Source organism: Mus caroli, unplaced genomic scaffold (genome assembly GCF_978045245.1).
Source record: "Mus caroli unplaced genomic scaffold, Mus_caroli_1 scaffold_11, whole genome shotgun sequence".
NCBI lineage: Eukaryota > Metazoa > Chordata > Mammalia > Rodentia > Muridae > Mus > Mus caroli.
Window position 1 is genome coordinate 4,408,796 of NW_028227266.1, and position 17,668 is coordinate 4,426,463.

Sequence of the window (17,668 nt, forward strand, 5' to 3'; positions counted from 1 at the left end):
TTTACAGAGAGCATAAAGAAGTTGTATTTCAGAGATAGTTAAGGTTGTACCTCATACCGAACTGATCTTGATAATGTGTAAGAGTCACCCAGGTGGTACAGGTTTTGAAGGCATAAAGGGGGTCATAGAGAGCAGTTGAAGTTTGGCACTGTAAAAGGCCATGGAAGGCCATTGGTGAAGATGCAGCCCTAGTTGCTATTGAGAGCCCAGGATGGAAGGGTCATGCAAAGAAGCTGAGGCTTAGCACCATGAAGGGAGCCTATGAGAGGCTATCTGTGAAGCCTAGTTTCAGTGGAAGACTCCAACGAATTAAAGATGCCAGTACCATGGGATTATCACCAAGATCAGCAGCAGCAGTGGGGTGGAGTCAACCAGACTCACATGCTACAGAGAGCAGAGCTGGAGAAATTACCCAAGCCCTTTGGAGGAGCCCAGAAGATCATGTGTGGATCTCAGACATTGGAATAAGAAGCTGTAAAGTTGACGTTGCTTTGGATACTCCAAGATGGTAGAGGTATCAGAGCTGTGAGAAAAGCTGACAAGGAAAGCTGCTAACAGAGAATAGAACTAGCCCAAGAGAATGAAGTTTGATGCTGTTGAATGCCAACAGCAGTCAACAAGGAAGAAAGGAGCTTGAGGTCTGGAGAGTGCTTTGACATCAGACATGGAGATGTGCAGTTTGGACTTTGCCAAGCTGTTTTTCTGCCTTGCTTTTGTCTGATCTTTTTTACTTTATACAGGATTACACTTAAAAGACTGCATGAATCTCAGAAGAAAGTTTGGACTTTTAACATTGTTGAGACTGCTATAGACAATGAGGGCTTTTGAAGTAGGATTAGATATATTTTGCATTATGCTGTAGCTATGTATGGCCACCATAGACTCTTTGATCAAGCCTATAGGGTCCAGGGAGTGGATTGTGGTGGTTTGAATGTGCTTGGCCCAAGAAGTGACACTATTGGGAGGTATGGCCTTGTGATGTGTCACTGTGGGCATGGGCTTTTAATACCATCATCCTAACTGCATGGAAGCCAGTCTTCTGTTTGCCTTCAGAACAAGATGTAGACCTCTCAGCTCTTCCAACATCATGCCTGCCCTGGACGCTGCTTTGCTTCTCACCATGATGATAATGAACTGAACCTCAGAACCTGTAAGCCAGCCCCAACTAAATGTTGTTCTTATAAGACACATGCATGCACATGCTTATGCTTAACTAAAATAAATCTTTAAAAAGAACAATTTTACAAATTCTTATAAAATAAATTTTACCCTAGATATTCAAATTGAAATAACACTGAACAAATAATTTCATAATATTAAATTTCTCTGGAAGGATTGGTTCACCAGTAATTTTTACCGAAAACATTTAAAGAAGCACAAATACCAAATTTTTACAAACACAGAAGAGAGCACCACCGAGCTCACTATATGAGCCACCAAGCCCTTGACACCAAAATTGGGCAAAGGTGTTATGAGAAATGAACCTTGAGATCAACTTCTATTTGTAAATACTAGTGCAAAAGTGCTCCAAATATAATGCCTAGAAAATCAGGAAGTGTTTAAAATAATTATATACAAAGATGAAGAAGAATTTTTATGGGAATGTAAGCTTTTGTTAATATCCAGAAATCAAATAGTGTCATGTTTTATGCTAATTAAGTAAGGAAAAACCTTGGGATTGTCCTCCTAGTGCAGAAAGTGTTTGGTGAAACTCAGCATCATTTTATAATTTTAAAAAATGATAGTGATAGAAATAGGATAAAATAGAGACAACTGTCCTGAACTGAGAAAAAGAATCTGTGCCAAGCCCAGAGATCACATCAGACTGACCAGTGGATGGCTGATAGCTGTCTGCACTAAAGTCGAGAGCAAAACAGAGATCGCCAGTCCTTCCACGGCCATTAAGTTTACAGGAGGTGCCAAACACAGCAATTCATCAAGAACAAATGAAATGAAACTCATCCAGAATAGAAAGTCAAACTATTTCTCTTCGTGTGTGTGATATAGTCTTTTAAAAGAAAAACATAATTAAGACTCAAAACAAACTATTAAAACTAACAAATCCATTCAACAAGTTTGCAAGGACTAAAGGAAATAAAATGAACTGTGTAATACAGCATCAAAGAGACTTAAGATATTTAAAAATTAACTAAAAAGAAATTGGAAATTTACTGTCTAAAAACTGAACGATCAATGAAAAATTACACACAAGCTCTAATGTGAAGACACTGCATGTTTGTGGGCTGCAAACCCACATAAGTCTGACGATATTAGTGTTTCCCAAATTGATCTGCAGCTTGAGCATGCTATCAGAGTGTCACTTGCTGCTTTGTAGAAAGTGACAGGCTGAATGGCAGCTTCATGTGGAAAGGCCAAGGCCTTCAAATAGCTAAAACATCAAGGAATGAAGAAGGAATTAGAAGAATTTATAGACACAGTCCTTTCTTCCTGATTTCAAAATTCACTACAAAGAAGCAACAGCCAAAGAAGTGTGAGCATAAGGACACACAGGTACAGGGACAGAATGAAGTGTGAGCACCATAGGACACACAGGTACATGCATGGAATGAAGTGTGAGCACCATAAGGACACACAGGTACATGCATGGAATGAAGTGTGAGCACCATAGGACACACAGGTACATGCATGGAATGAAGTGTGAGCACCATAAGGACACACAGGTACATGCATGGAATGAAGTGTGAGCACCATAGGACACACAGGTACATGCATGGAATGAAGTGTGAGCACCATAAGGACACACAGGTACATGCATGGAATGAAGTGTGAGCACCATAAGGACACACAGGTACATGCATGGAATGAAGTGTGAGCACCATAGGACACACAGGTACATGCATGGAATGAAGTGTGAGCACCATAAGGACACACAGGTACATGCATGGAATGAAGTGTGAGCACCATAAGGACACACAGGTACATGCATGGAATGAAGTGTGAGCATCATAAGGACACACAGGTACATGCATGGAATGAAGTGTGAGCACCATAAGGACACACAGGTACATGCATGGAATGAAGTGTGAGCACCATAAGGACATGCATGTAAATGGACAGAATGTAGTGTGAGCATAAGGACACACAGGTACATCGATGGAATGAAGTGTGGACTCCAGAATTCTACCCATATGGCTGTAGTAAGCTGGCTCACAAGCTGCAGAGGACATTCAGTGGGGTGGCAATATTCTTCTCAATAAATTCTGTTGGTACAAGTGAAGAGCCGCACATAAAAGCATGGGTCTGGACTCTTCACAACGTGGATAAAATTAAGTCAAAAGTGGTTAAATGCCTTACATACAAATGCTAAAATGAGAAAAAAATTTTAGAGAAAAATATAAGTTCAACTACTTATTCAAATCCTAACAAATATTGCTGAGAATGCAGGGAAGGCAGAGCCTTCATCCGACAGTTGATGGGGTGAAGAGCTACTAGGGGCACTTGGCCTGGCTCCTCTACCTGAGAAAGCTCAATAGAATTACATTAGGTCCAGGGTTATACTCACAGGCCTGTTCCTAAAAGAAATAAATGCTATACACAAATATTTGTGGTGGCAGCATAATAACCAAGTGGTAGAAACAATCCCAATTACCTTCTCTTTAAGTGTTGAATTGGTAGATAAAAATGTGATAACTCATTTGATTGATACTGTGTGTCCATAAAAATGAAGTGAGTACAGACAATGGAAGAGTGTCATATAGTAAAGAGAAGCTGGCTGCATATACCAGAAAGAGTGGGATATTGTGATGTATGCCTGTAATCCCAGTACTAGGGAGGTAGAGGCAGGAGGATTAGGAGTTCAGCTACACAGCTAGTTCAAGGCCAGCCTGGGCTTCATGAATTCCCTGTCTCAAAAGAACAAAGGCAAGCCACCAGAAATGCTTGACAAACCAACAATTCAAATACAGTATTATATTAAGTTAAACAGAAAGTCAGGTGCTTTGCCAACATTTGCAATTTCAAATGTGGAGAGGAAGGTGTACCTGAAAACCTATACTGAGTGTCTCTGCATTGTGATATCACTAAGTTACTGGCAATGACTCCTAGCCTTATCCTTTAATCTACAGATTAGGCAAATGTTGATGAATGAAATGTCAGTATTCGGGTTTCATAGACAAGACTTTAGAGATAAGAAAATACAACAGCATTTTTAGCAGATCATAGCACATAGTAGATTATCAGTCAAAATGTTCTCTGTAATAGTCAAGGTCAGCTAATAGTCACTTTGTTGTCTTGTCATGTGACAAGAGTCATGCTATACAGTATCTCAGGAGCTCTTCACTCTGTCACCCCCATCTGCTTCCTCAGCAATATTGGGAAGGATGTTTTATTGCCTTTGTTCAACACTTTAAAAGAGCATCTCTGAGATTTTTAATGACGGGACCAACATACCACATGGTATATCAGCAAGATGACTGAACAATTAAAAGAATATGCCTGTTCTCATTCCCTGAGAACCACGTGGTAGAAGGAGAGAACAGATTCTCACAAGGTGTCCACTAGCCTACACACACATTCACACACATACACACTCACACACATGCACACACACACACATACACACACATACACACTCACACTCATACAAATACACACTCACACACATATACACATTCACATACATATACACACACGCATACACATACCCACTAATAAACACATACACTCACACACGTACACACACTCACACACATACACACATTCATGTACAAATACACACACTCACACACATACACACTCGCACACATACACACATTCACTTACATATACACACTCACACTCATACACATACACACTAATACACACATACACTCACACACACATACACATACACACACACACTCACACATAAAGATGAATGCTAAAATAACACAGCTAGGAAGTGGTTCATTGAATCTATATCTCATGTGCCTTGAATCCAAATGAAATGTCTCTTTTGTCTGCCAGATATATTTATTCTTTGGTTCATTTCACAGTTTACTTATTGACTCAAAAGGTTCATGATTATTGCTGCACATAAATTCTTCTGTAGTCCTGTTGGCAAAGTCCTTACCACAACAGTGGCTGCCCTTGCCTGGCCTGTTTCTCAGGATCACCTCCACCATCTTCCAGTCCTCTGTCGGTTGCTTTAACCCTTGCCTGGTGCAAAATGTGATCTGCTGACACAGGTTTAAAGATTGAAAACTAAACGTGGCACAAAGGAAACAAGGAAAGACAAAAAAGAAAAGAGAGAGAGAAATTAAGAATTAAATTTGTTGATGCCTTAGGGTCCCAGATCAAATTACAGAGTCTGCTAGACCTCCAACTAAAAAGCTAGATTCTAGTTCTTGAGTATCAAAATAAGCCACAGCATCTATGGCTGGAGCTTGTCTTGGCTCCCACATAAGGCAGGGGAGGGTGTCATATAACATGCATGTGAATTTTCTTATCCTCGTGATGGATCTTTTCCAAATGATAGCCTACAGCTCAGAGAATATTCTCATATTTTCTCAATTACACTGTGGGTAGATAAGGGTCAAAAAGCCAAACACAAAGCCATCTACTTATAGGTATAATATTCTTTGCTCTGTCACTGGGATACCCAAATATCTGTCCACAAAGGGCAAGACAGGTTTTCATAACCAAATAAGGGAAGCACCATACTACAAAGGGGAGGAGCATCTTTTGTCAGCACTGTGAGTCATTGGTAGGAACTGTCTTTTTCTCAGGTTACATCCTCCCTGCCTTCCTTAGCTATACAGTCTTTCCTTGTGAACCTATGAGAGAGAAAGGTAAAGGTGATTTAATGATAATGTCCTTACTTGGCAAAATGAAAGCAGGTAGCCTTGTGTCAGTGGTTCAGAGCCCTGGTCCTATATCTATGTAAGTATGTGTCTTGATGGAATATTAATACATCAGGATTGATCTGTTGACATGTTAGAAGAGTTCCCTCTCCTCCACCCCTGCCCATAGTACTAGAGAGCAGCCCAGCTCCTTGTCCCTTTAGCCTGAACACCTCTTGTAGGGGCTCAGTTGCCCCTCAGATCTCAGCAGCTGTTTTCTCCTAAGCCATGAAGGCAGAGGCACATTTCAGGAGATTGTGGCCATTATCTGCCATAGGAAACTACCCAGCAACCCAGGGAGAAAAAAAAAATAGCTGACCTACTGGTGATATGTGTAGATGGGAATGCCCCAGCCTGGGGCTCTGTGTTCATGAAAAAGGGACTTTCTCATATTTTAAATGACATCTCACTAAAGAGTGAGAGTCATTCCCACCTATCTTGAGTTTATACTGTACTGCTGACTAACAGTCACAGCCTTTTACAAGTATAATTTAGGTCACAGAAGGACACACTTAACTGATGTCAGAGCTAGAATCCTAACCCACTATCTGCTTAGTCTCACCTTCCAGAAAAGAGCAATGGATCCAGGAGATGTGATTTGAAAGAAAGAGGCTCACATGTGGAACTATACTTTAGAGCCAGGGGCTCTTCCATGTATACAGTCAAAGACAATTGCTGCCCATCTGCCAGCATTCATCAGTAGCCAGTGGATCTGCATGGTGGGGTAATATGGAAATGTGGGAAGAGGTGAAAGAAGATGCAGGGTTCCAGTGTCCAGAATGTAAAATAAAATAATGTTTGGAATTTAGCAAGAGCCATTTTTAAAAGATATAGTTATTGTAGATTTTCTTGGTTCTAATGTACTGATAATTCACACACTCATTTATTCATTCAAGAGAGAGAGACAGATATCTCAAATATGTTCAAAATCAGACCTAGCTAATAAGATTACTGATCACCTTAATATCACCTATAATCATCAGTAACTTATTTACGAAATAATATCTTTCAGCTATGATGAAAGAAAAAAGAAAATGGAAAAAGACTACCCAAAAACCACTGAAGAAGAGTTTTCAGGAGTGAGTGGCCATATAGATGCTGCTGTGGAACTGAATGGTGAGTTTGCCCACCAAAAATGTCCCCAGGAAATTAGAACAAGCAATCTGGGCTCTGCTTTAACTCAACAGAAATGGGTTTCAATGGAGGTCACTGTCATTTCATACATTAAAATAGCCATATTACCTTCTAGGAGAAGAATTATTTTTAAAATCCTTTCTTGAAAAATAAGTTAATACAAATAAATTTGTGATTTTCCATTTACTAATAGACATGTTTAAAAGTATGTCTTCCATGAACGCAGCCAACGTGGGCTGGAACAATTCCACCTTCACTTGAGTCCTGGCCTCACTTACCTGCACTGCTGTTCTTCAAGCCTTGCTGCACGAAGTGTTCTGTGTTTATGCACCTGTAGCAATGCCCACCTTCCAGTTGGGAAATGGTTTAAGAGACAAAAAAAGAAAAGAAAAGAAAGAAAGAAAAGAAAAAGAAAAAAAATAGTATGTCTTCAAGTGGGATGCAGCTAACCCTGACCCTGACCTAACTACCATGCACAGCCCTGGAATCAATTCCCAACACAACATAAGCTGGTTATGTGTCTTGCAATCCCAGAACTTGGGAAAAGGAAGTTCAAAGCCATCCTCATCTACATGGCAGATCTGAGGACTGCCTGGGATGTGAGAGACCCTTTTTCAAATGAACCACAAAAGGTACAGCTTCAGCCTGTAATCCCAGTGCTTAGGAGGTTGAAGCAGATAGATTAAAGGTTTGACTACAGTCTGAAATACAAAATGGGACCTTTTCTCAAAAAACAATCAAACAACAGTATCATAGTGGAGCTTCAATGCAGGAGCTGTAGTCTCAGCCTCCCCAACCTTTGACCTTTCCATAATCCAACTCCTAAAATCAAACACATAGTTAAAGAAGTTAGATGAATGAGTATTTTATATAAACCACACAAATTCAAATATATCCTTTGAATCATGTTCTTCTTGAGTACGTAATACAGAGACAGACAGTGTTCAGAAACTCAGAAGAGATTCCAAATGTGGCCTCTGTTCTTATGGAATGTTGAGTATCCTTGGGAAAAGCCTATCTATATAACACAGATGAAGCCACTGGAAGATGAAACAGGCTATAATTAGGGCTGATTGGTGTTAATAGGCTTCAGAGTGATTTCAAAGAGTGATCTGAGACAGGTGGGGTCAAACATGGCAGTTGGCTATTTCATAAGACCTTAGTTGGTTCTGAAGGACAGCTAAACATTTGCTAAGCTATAAAAAAGGAGGAAGGACTTCTGTGAAGAGAGCAGTCTAAGCAAAATCACAAAGCATGATGAACATGCCTTCACATGGCCAGAAGTGAAGCCCATACCCTGCTGGAACAAAGGAAAGACTGAGGAATGATCTGCAAACTTAGGGGTCAGGTTCTAGAGCTTGTTGGAGATCCCCAGAAGACAAGCTCACTGCCATCTAACCAACCCCTTATTCCTCATTGATACCATGTCAAGAAAGCTGTGGTTGTATTATAAGCCTCCCTTAGAGATCCATGCATCTCTCCAAGAAATCTCCAGTAACCACAATTTCAACTTTATCTCTTCTAGGCTACATTTACTTCTTTTCAGGACGTAAAACATTCAAGTATGATACAGAGAAGGAAGACGTGGTTAGTGTGGTAAAATCCAGTTCCTGGGTTGGCTGCTGAGTCGTCAGGACGAAGAGAGCTGTGAGCAACTGATGACTGGACATTACGCACCAAGTCGTGTGTCAGGGACACTCCTCTCCAACCTTCAGCCGTGAGGGTGATTGAAGGTTCCTTGAAAATAATAATTCTATTGTTTTTCCTAATATTCATTCACAATTCTAGTCTAAATGAGAAGCCACCTTTATTCAAAATTGCATAATATACCCTTTAGTTAAATATTCACTTTTCTCTTACCTGCTGTAGTAAAGCAAATTGATCACTTTGGTTTCTGTTTGTAGAAAAAGGACTATGTGCACTCATGTGTGTGCGCGCGCACATACACACACGTGCTTATGAACACATACACGCATACAAATATTTCATTAAGCAAGGTCATTACCATACAAATTATAATTATTCTTTGAAAAATAATGGCCATCATTTACTATGATGGATATAAGTGTACTTATTTGTGCTTTGAAGGTATTACAAACGAAATGTACCACCAGGTGTGTTCTTGGCTCTAGCTGCCCTCTGTGTCTCCTACTGGCCTCTGAAGTGGGTTGGTAGACAAACATTCAAATTAATCTTTATGCTCACAACAGCCAGAAACTCTACAACAGGGAACTTTTCTAACAAAACCCAATAAAAAAATGTTGGGTTAGAGGAGTTCCTCATTTCTCTTTTCTGTTAATATTTACTAGCTCTTATCATGCTTTATTTGGTGACAAATTCTGTGTACTTGTAGAAAATGTAAATGATAGTATCGAATGTACACAGATCCAGGAAAAATAACCTAGTCTGATGTATTTCCTACTTCCTGGTAGCACCCCCAGTGGAGATGTCTTTGATCCACTTCAGTTTCTTCTAAATAGTTTTCTACTTAATGAAGTCTATTTTTGTTGTTTTAGTTTGTTTGTTTGTTTTAATTCAAACTAAACCTTTTCTTCCCAACTCTACCCAGTTAATACAGAAAGAATAATTGCTATTAGTCTTATGGTTTTTTTTTTAATTTTTAGAGAATTCTAGAACCAGTCTAGAGACACTCTACAACATTTTAGGAGTTCTAAAATTGAATAACATTTTTACTTCATAGGTTACATAGCAGAACTAGTTTATAACACTTATTACCTGTTATTGTTAGCATTGTTTATTAAATTTGCTTCATATCGTCATGAAAAGACTAACTGATACTCTGTTACTGCAAGTGTTCCATTTGGCTTCTCTTACTGAAAGTCACTGTGCATACCCAACCAGATGTTGACTGTTGAAGACAATATCTGGTACCTTTGCTGTCTAAGCTCAAGGTGCTCTGTTGAGAAGGAAAGCCATTTCACTTTTATTGCAGGCTGGAAACGTCTTACTATCAATAAGCAAAAAACAAAAGTAAACAAACAGTGACTAGAGAGATAGATGGTCAGAGGCTAAGAATGCTTGCTGCTCTTCCAAGGACCTGAGTTCAGTCTCCAGCACCCAGATGGACAACTTACAACCATCTGTTAACTCTGGTTCCAGGCAATCTGATCCTCTCTGGTGGCTTCCTTGGGTGCCTGCACATATGTGTGCATATTGACATACATGCATATAAATATAAATAGTTTCAAAAACAAGCAAAGAGCAAAGACTTCACAATGTTAAGCAGAAACCCAGCAACTACACTACTGTGTGTGTATACCTGTGATAAATTAAAGCACAAAAACTTGCACTCCAGTGTTCATGGCAGCATTATTCACAATAGTCAAAAGTGGAAAAATGTCCATCACATGATGCATGTGTGAATAAATGTGGTAGATTCAGACAATGAAATGTGTATTAAACAACAACAAGAACAAAAAAAAAAGAATGAAGGGCTGAGACATGCTATTATATGGATAAAGTTTGAAAACCTCATACTAAGTAAGAAGGTGGACACAAAATGTCACATATTGTATGATTCTATTTATACGAAATGTTGATAATAGAAAAATACATAGAAACAGAAAGGAGAGTAGTTGTCAGAAGTTGTAGGGAATAAAGCAGCTGGGGACCGATATAAAGTTTCTTTCCTGGGTGGTTGGAAATGTTCTAGAACTGATAGTAGTAATGGTTGTACAATTCTATAAAGACACAAAAGCCACTGAATTGTTCATTTTAAATGAATGAATTATATATTATATTTTTATATATATACACATATATATATATATATATAAGTTCTATCTTGGTAAAGTTCTTACATTATAAAAACATAAATAAGCAAGAAGATCAAAATGATGTAGTAAGCCATGAAATTCCTGCAATGTGGGATCTTTGGCAAGAAGCACAGAGCAATGAAACATCAGGCTGAAGACATCTAATACTGAGCAACCAGAAGGACACCTTCTTTATGTCCAGCACTACCCAGGAGATGAAGGCTGAAGATGCTCCACTATGCAGAGGGATGTAATGGGAAGCAATAAGTCATGTGCTCTTGGGACAGACTGGCTGTATTCTGAGAACTTGTCTTCAGCTATGCGATGTTCTTCAAATTCTCTGATCTCTTCTTGGTTTCCTTCTTTGGAGAGCAAATAAGAATAGCTCTTGGCCTCCTGGGGACATTTAGCAGTTTAAATGCATGGCTCAAATTAGACAAAGTTTGGAGAGTAGTTCCTTGCAGTCTTGAGGGTTTCACTTATGTTGTCTTTAATATGATGAGTTAATTTTGTTTTGAGATATTATAGAGAATTTACAAACTTCCCTTGAGATCTTACAAGATCTAGTGACTTGTAACATCACATGAATTGATAACTGGTAACCTGGAATTTTTCTTCTTTAAATTCCAGATTAAATTAAAACCTAGAAATTGTACTGACTGTGGTTAACCCCATGGCCCAAAAAATAATTCTCTCAAATCATTATCATGTCTTTGTTGAATCAGGGGTACAGTGACTCTTAGCTATAGCTCCGTATAGTTTGGGAAGAAACAGGCTCTAAAGCATAAGAGACAGTTTTGTGTCATTGTTTACAGCACTTACCCTATTAGATGTAAGAAGTATTAAAAAAATAACTTATACACAGTGAGATTTCAATATCTGAGGGTTTTCTATCCACAGATTAGCCACACAGGGGCAAAATATATCTCTGTACTGAGCATATGTATTCTTTCCTTTGGCATTATTCACTAAAGTATACCATTCTGCTGTCTGTATATCATTTACATTTCATTAGATATGCATAGCATACAGATAGCTTGCCTTTTACAGGAGAAACCTACACATATATAGACACTGGATCTATGGAGTCCAGGAATTAGCCTCCAGGAAAAGCAAGGGACACTGCTCTTCCCTTAGCTTCAGGTTAATCAAGTGGAAAATTGCCATCTAATGACAGTTCACTCTCTGGTGACCGCTGATGGTTCTCTCTTAGCCCCAGTATAGACAGTGAGCAGCACTCTCTGAAAGCACCAGAAACTCTACTGAAAGACAGACAGACTCTCCTGGCAGATGCATCACTAATGACTCCCTTTAAATTTTCTGTGATTGGCTTCAGGTGTTCTTCCATCTAACCTCATCCAAAATGGCAGCCCTAAGTGAGGTGGCTAGAAAAAAGGAAGTCACATTCCTTCTTTCATCTTTTCCCAATCTCACCAGGAGACAGCTCAGGCCTCTATGTCACAAAATAGATGCTAAACCAACTATTCAAGGTCTTACTCAGAAGTCTGAACATGTATTTTGAGTTACCAGAGGGGTCCAGGGTGTTTTCATTGAGACATATCCACTTGATCCACTCATTTCTGTTCTCATCATTTACTATAACAGAATCAAAGTGTTTCTGTGAATATTTACAACTAAAATATCCAGCAAAGTGCCATTTGAGACAAAGTGTTCAGTAATGACCAGTAGAGTAGTTTCTGACTCCCACAAGGAGAACTAGAAAGAGTTTAAGAGAAAAGATATTCTGCACTTTCCCCCAGCAGGTCTGAATGAAGGAAGATACATCCTCCTCAGGTTGTTTTACAGCTGCCTAGTGTGTCTTTAGTGTTGATCCTATCCCAAGGTGACTTGATGATGTAGTCAGACTAAAAGGCTTCTTTTTGTTCTCCAAATTCCATAATCCCAGCTCTGTTCTCAGAACTTGAAGGGGGAGCAGGATTGGGAATCTTGTGGCAAATACATTTCAGTTTGAAAATAGTAAATGACTTTGTTGAACAAATTAGCATGTTTTCCAAATTCACATGTCTTCATAATCTGTTCTCATTCTAACATTCCTTCCTCCGATCCAGTATGCCATTAACATGCTTGAGGATAAAGTTAAACTTGTCTGTTTTGCACAATGCAGTTGTTTTAGCAAGAGATGGAGGAAGAGATCAAAAGACAAGGTCAAGAGCCAATGAGAAAACCACAAGAGAGGACATTGAATCCCTCTCAGGTTGTTCACAGTGAGGAAAGCCATATGTTGGGATGAAATAGTTAGCAACTTTCTTATTCTTGGAATATCTCAGGACAATAATACAGTTATAAAAGACTTTAACCAGAGGTTTATTGATCACTGTAGGTAGTTTTAGGTGCCTTTGTAGAGGATAGAATGGCTAGATGTCCAAGCTGACCATATCATGTTCCCCTGTTAAATTGTGGACACATTTCTACATATAAGTTTGCTGCACATTCATAGGTAACTGCCATTTATGCACCTGATAGAATATTTATCTGGGAACACACCTAAGAATGGAATTGTTGGGTCATAAACAATGGATTGAGTTATATTATGTACCACTAAATTATTTTCAAAGTGATTGCAATTATACTAAAGTACATGCCCACCTATAGTGTGTGAGCATTTTCATTGAGTTTTATTAGGTGGTCCTTTCTTTAGAGCATTCATTGTATGCCACTGTTGAGTCATGCAGGTTGTTAATGTTCACATTAAGCAAGATGAATATTATTCTTTCTCCATTTTCAAGCTCAGTGAACCTAACCTGTCAGAGCTAAGAGGTTAAAGCTAGGGAGTGGAGCCTAAGTCTGATCATCTTGGACCTCCTGAGACCCATTTCAGTTCAGGCACACTCAATGCAAAAGGATGCAGCAGAGCTGAAGGAAGAGTGTTGCTTTCCTCTGTGTGACACAGAAGTTCTCAGCTCTGCACTGGAACCTGCTGAAGTCTGTGAACAGTCAGGGAGCTCCTAGATGGAGCCAGAAAGGGAAGAAACATTGGAGGCATTTGAGGAGAGATAAAAGGAAAGCAAGGCTAAGCAGTGAGCAATGCACAGCAAGGCCAAGAGTCTGTCCCCACGCTGCCCTCAGCATTGGCACCTTACAAGTTACATTCTTCTTCAATGAGACATCTGGTTCTTCTTGAACTGTCTGAGAAGCACAGGGACAGATCCCTGTACTCTGATACCCTGGCCTTTCCCTGGGAACAGATCATGGTTTGTTTACTCTGCATCTACAGCCTTTGTTCTTTGTCCAGACTATCTCCTCTTTTTTCCTCCTTACACTGGTGCTGTGACCACCACACTGCTGGGAATTCCTTTTAAAATGCCCACAGTCTCTTTAATGAGCCTTGCCTTCCAAACTTAAGGTAAGCTCTGGGCAGAATGCCCTGAGTCTCTGTGGCAACTTCCCATCTTTCTGAAATGCACAGCTGGAATGTTCCAGGGCACCAAGTCATCCACATTCTCCCCCTCCAGAGAGTCTTAACCCCCTTGAGAGGGGAACAGGAGATTTAGTTGGATGAATTTTATTGTTGTTTGTTTTGCTTTAGATCCAAGGTATAGACCAGCCTTGCACATTAGATGGATGCTTCTCTAGATATAGTTATCTACAGTTTGTAGAGCCCTCTTCTCATCCTCTTTGCTTCCCGACTTTCGGTGTCAATGTGTTTTCTCCCCCATATACTCCTGCCATGATGTAACAGCTTGTACAGGACCCAGCCAGGTGTTACCATCCACTTGAATACTTTAAACCACAGTATAAATTCCCTATATGTTGAAAGAAATTATGGAACAGATATTTACAGTTTGGCCAATGGAATGGACATTTAATTTCCTGTCTACTGAGTCTGTGGACATCTTAGAACTTATAGAAAGCCATGAGACAAAGGCTGGAATGTGTAGTTTCAATTTTGAGACAACTAAATTATCCTACCTGTATCCAGGCATCAGAGGCAAGGAAGCCCAAGCATGATTGTATTAACCTATTTTAGAGCTGAGACCTGCCTGTTTTAGAGCTGAGACCTGCCTATGTGGCAAAAGTAAGATCTGAATCCAAATGTAGCTATCTCCAACGTCCATAGTCATGCTATAGCCCTCTGTCATCTCCTGCATGTTAGCCAACTGCTGAACACTGCAAAACCTAGTAGCCCACAGTATTCCAAGTTCCAACACTAGATCAGGGCTCAGTCCTTTAAAAAAAACTGATCTTGGCAGAGCAACACAAACAAGGGTCAGACCCTCAAGGGCCCTAAAGAAAAATTCTGTCCCTACAGAACTAGCCCTGCTAGCATACAGATCTGGGGCATCATTTCAGGCCAGTCTTGAACTTCAAGAGACAAGAACATCCAGTCAATAATGTGCTTCTCAGGAAAGAAGAAGCAGCACAATTCAGTCACCAAAGGGAACTCTTCTGATTGTACCAAGTACCATGGAAAATCCTCAGACAGGAATGACTAGGACGAAGCTCAGTGCTGTGGCTGACTGAAGTGGTGGTATAGCCAGGGGAAACATTCTTTCTTTACAACTGAATGCAATTTCTTCAAATCAAAGAAGTAGGAGGAAATTAGGCCAAGTGTGGTGGGACTAGCCTATGACACCAGCAGTTAGGAGGCTGGAGGAGGGTCACAAGGTCAACCTAAGCTACACAGTGGCCCCTGTCAAAGAGGGAGACCAAGGAGGAAAAAATGAAAGAAAAGGGGGAGGCAGAGGAGAGGAGAGAAGGAAGAGCAGGAGAGGGGGAGGCTGAGAAGCAGGAAAGAGAAAATCCTAACAGCAAAGAGATCGAGTCTGTTATTTAATAGTCGCAAACCATGTAAAGGTACCAGGTAAAGTGGACATGATTTACATCAGGACAGGAAAGGCCACAAATAGAGAGTTGGAGAGATGGCTCACTGGTCAAGAGGGCTTATTTCTCTTCAAGAGTGTCTGAGTTTACTTCTCAGGTCTGCATCAGGCAGCTTACAAACACAAGTGGCTCACAGTCACCTTTAACTCCAGTGCCTGGGGATCCTATGCCCTCTTCTGGCCTCCACAGGTACCTGCACTGGCATGGTGCAGAAACATAAACACATACACATAAATTTTTAAAGATCAAAAGTAATCAATTGGGAATTACCAAAACCCACCAGCCATTGCATTCAAGGGTAGGCAAGGGCTTTGTCACATGCCTGGCTTTACTCTCCCAAGGCCTTCTCCTCTAAAAAGGGTTTATTGAATCAAAAATTAACATAAGATAAACATCATAATAAGTCTGAAAACATTTATGTTTTAAAGCCAAACTCTAAACTATTTTTAAAAAAATAGCTGGGGGCTATGGACATAGCTCAGTGGTAGAATACTTCCTAGCATGTATGAGACCCTGACTCAAGCCCCAGGACCATAAAGTGCACACACACACACACACACACACACAGAGTGCATTGAATCGAAAGGTGCCACTGGGCATTCACTGCCATGTACTTTCAGTTGGTTCTGGGAGTCTGTGGTGGCGTCTTCTGGTCCCCACAGCCGTATGTGGGGTGTTAAGCTCCCATAACTATCATGCTGTGCACATACTTACCGAAATTTTAAACAGTGCCAGAAAGACGGGAAAGCAGTCTGCATAATTAAGAACACAGGTTTGGGGGATGAAGAGATCTGTCAGTAGGTAAAGCGTTTATTGTGTTCAGATCTAAGGAACTGGGTTTGCATCCCAACACCCACTTTAAAAGCCAGGTACAGCAACATACATGTGTAATTCTAATCTTTGGAAGTCAAAAGAGAGAATCCCAGGGGCTCATTGGGATCAGCAGTCTAGCTGAATCGGTGAACTCCAGGTTCAGTGAGAGGTCTTGTCTCAAAAGTAAGGAGAGCTTCTATGAACATAGTAGAGCATGTGTCCTTATTACAAGTAGGAGCATCTTCTGGGTATATGCCCAGGAGAGGTATTGCTGGATCTTCCACTAGTACTATGTCCAATTTTCTGAGAAACTGCCAAACTGATTTCCAGAGTGGTTATACATGCTTGCAATCCCACCAACAATGGAGGAGTGTTGTTCTTTCTCCACATCCTTGCCAGCATCTGCTGTCACCTGAGTTTTTGATCTTAGCCATTCTGACTGGTGTGAGGTGGAATCTCATGGTTGCTTTGATTTGCATTTCCCTGATGATTAAGGATGTTGAACATTTTTTCATTCGGTATTCCTCCGTTGAGAATTCTTGTGTAACTCTGTACCCCATTTTTAATGGGGTTATTTGATTTTCTGGAATCCAATTTCTTGAGTTCTTTATATATATTGAATATTAGTCCCCTATCAGATTTTGGATTGGCCTTTTTGTCTTACTGACAGTATCCCCTCTAGGAGAAACAACAAGATGAACTAACCAGTACCCCCAGAGCTTGTGTCTCTAGTTGCATATGTAGCAGAGGATGGCCTAGTCAGCCATCATTGGGAGGAAAGGCCTTTGGTCCTGTGAAGGTTCTAGGCCCCATTATAGGGGAATGCCAGGGCCAGGAAGTGGGAGTGGGTGGGTTGAGGAGTAGGGGGAGGGGGAAGGGTATAGGGGATTTTCAAAGAGGAAACTAGGAAAGGGGATAACATTTGAAATGTAAATGAAGAAAACATCTTAAAAAAAAAAAAAAAAAGTAAGGAGAGCAGTTGAGAAATATCCCAGCCATTGGCCTCTGTTTCCAAGAAACGTGAATGCACACATGGACACATACTCATAGACATGTGTGCTCCACACAGAAACACATGTACACATACAAATGCAGGTTTGGTTTTTGGATGAGCTTTAATTGGTCTCAACCACTCATTAACTGCTTGCTTTCATCCTCCTTGCTTGTAACATAATGGTAGCAGGGAATATGGTAATAGAAAAGAGCACGGTGATTCACTACCTTTTTACCCAACAGGAGAAAAGAATTCATACCTGGATGTCT

The 17,668-nt window shown here is 40.2% G+C and overlaps 1 protein-coding gene across 1 annotated transcript in view; it reads left to right on the plus strand.

The window, feature by feature from the left end:
• The window catches only part of Mmp20 (matrix metallopeptidase 20), a 52,065-nt gene extending 43,465 nt beyond the window's left edge, over nucleotides 1-8,600 (plus strand). The window contains exons 9-10 of the mRNA XM_021172909.2: nucleotides 6,853-6,956; nucleotides 8,500-8,600. Of these exons, the coding sequence (XP_021028568.1) occupies nucleotides 6,853-6,956; nucleotides 8,500-8,600 (205 nt within the window). The remainder of the gene's footprint in view (nucleotides 1-6,852; nucleotides 6,957-8,499) is intronic.
• Nucleotides 8,601-17,668: the final 9,068 nt, after the last annotated feature.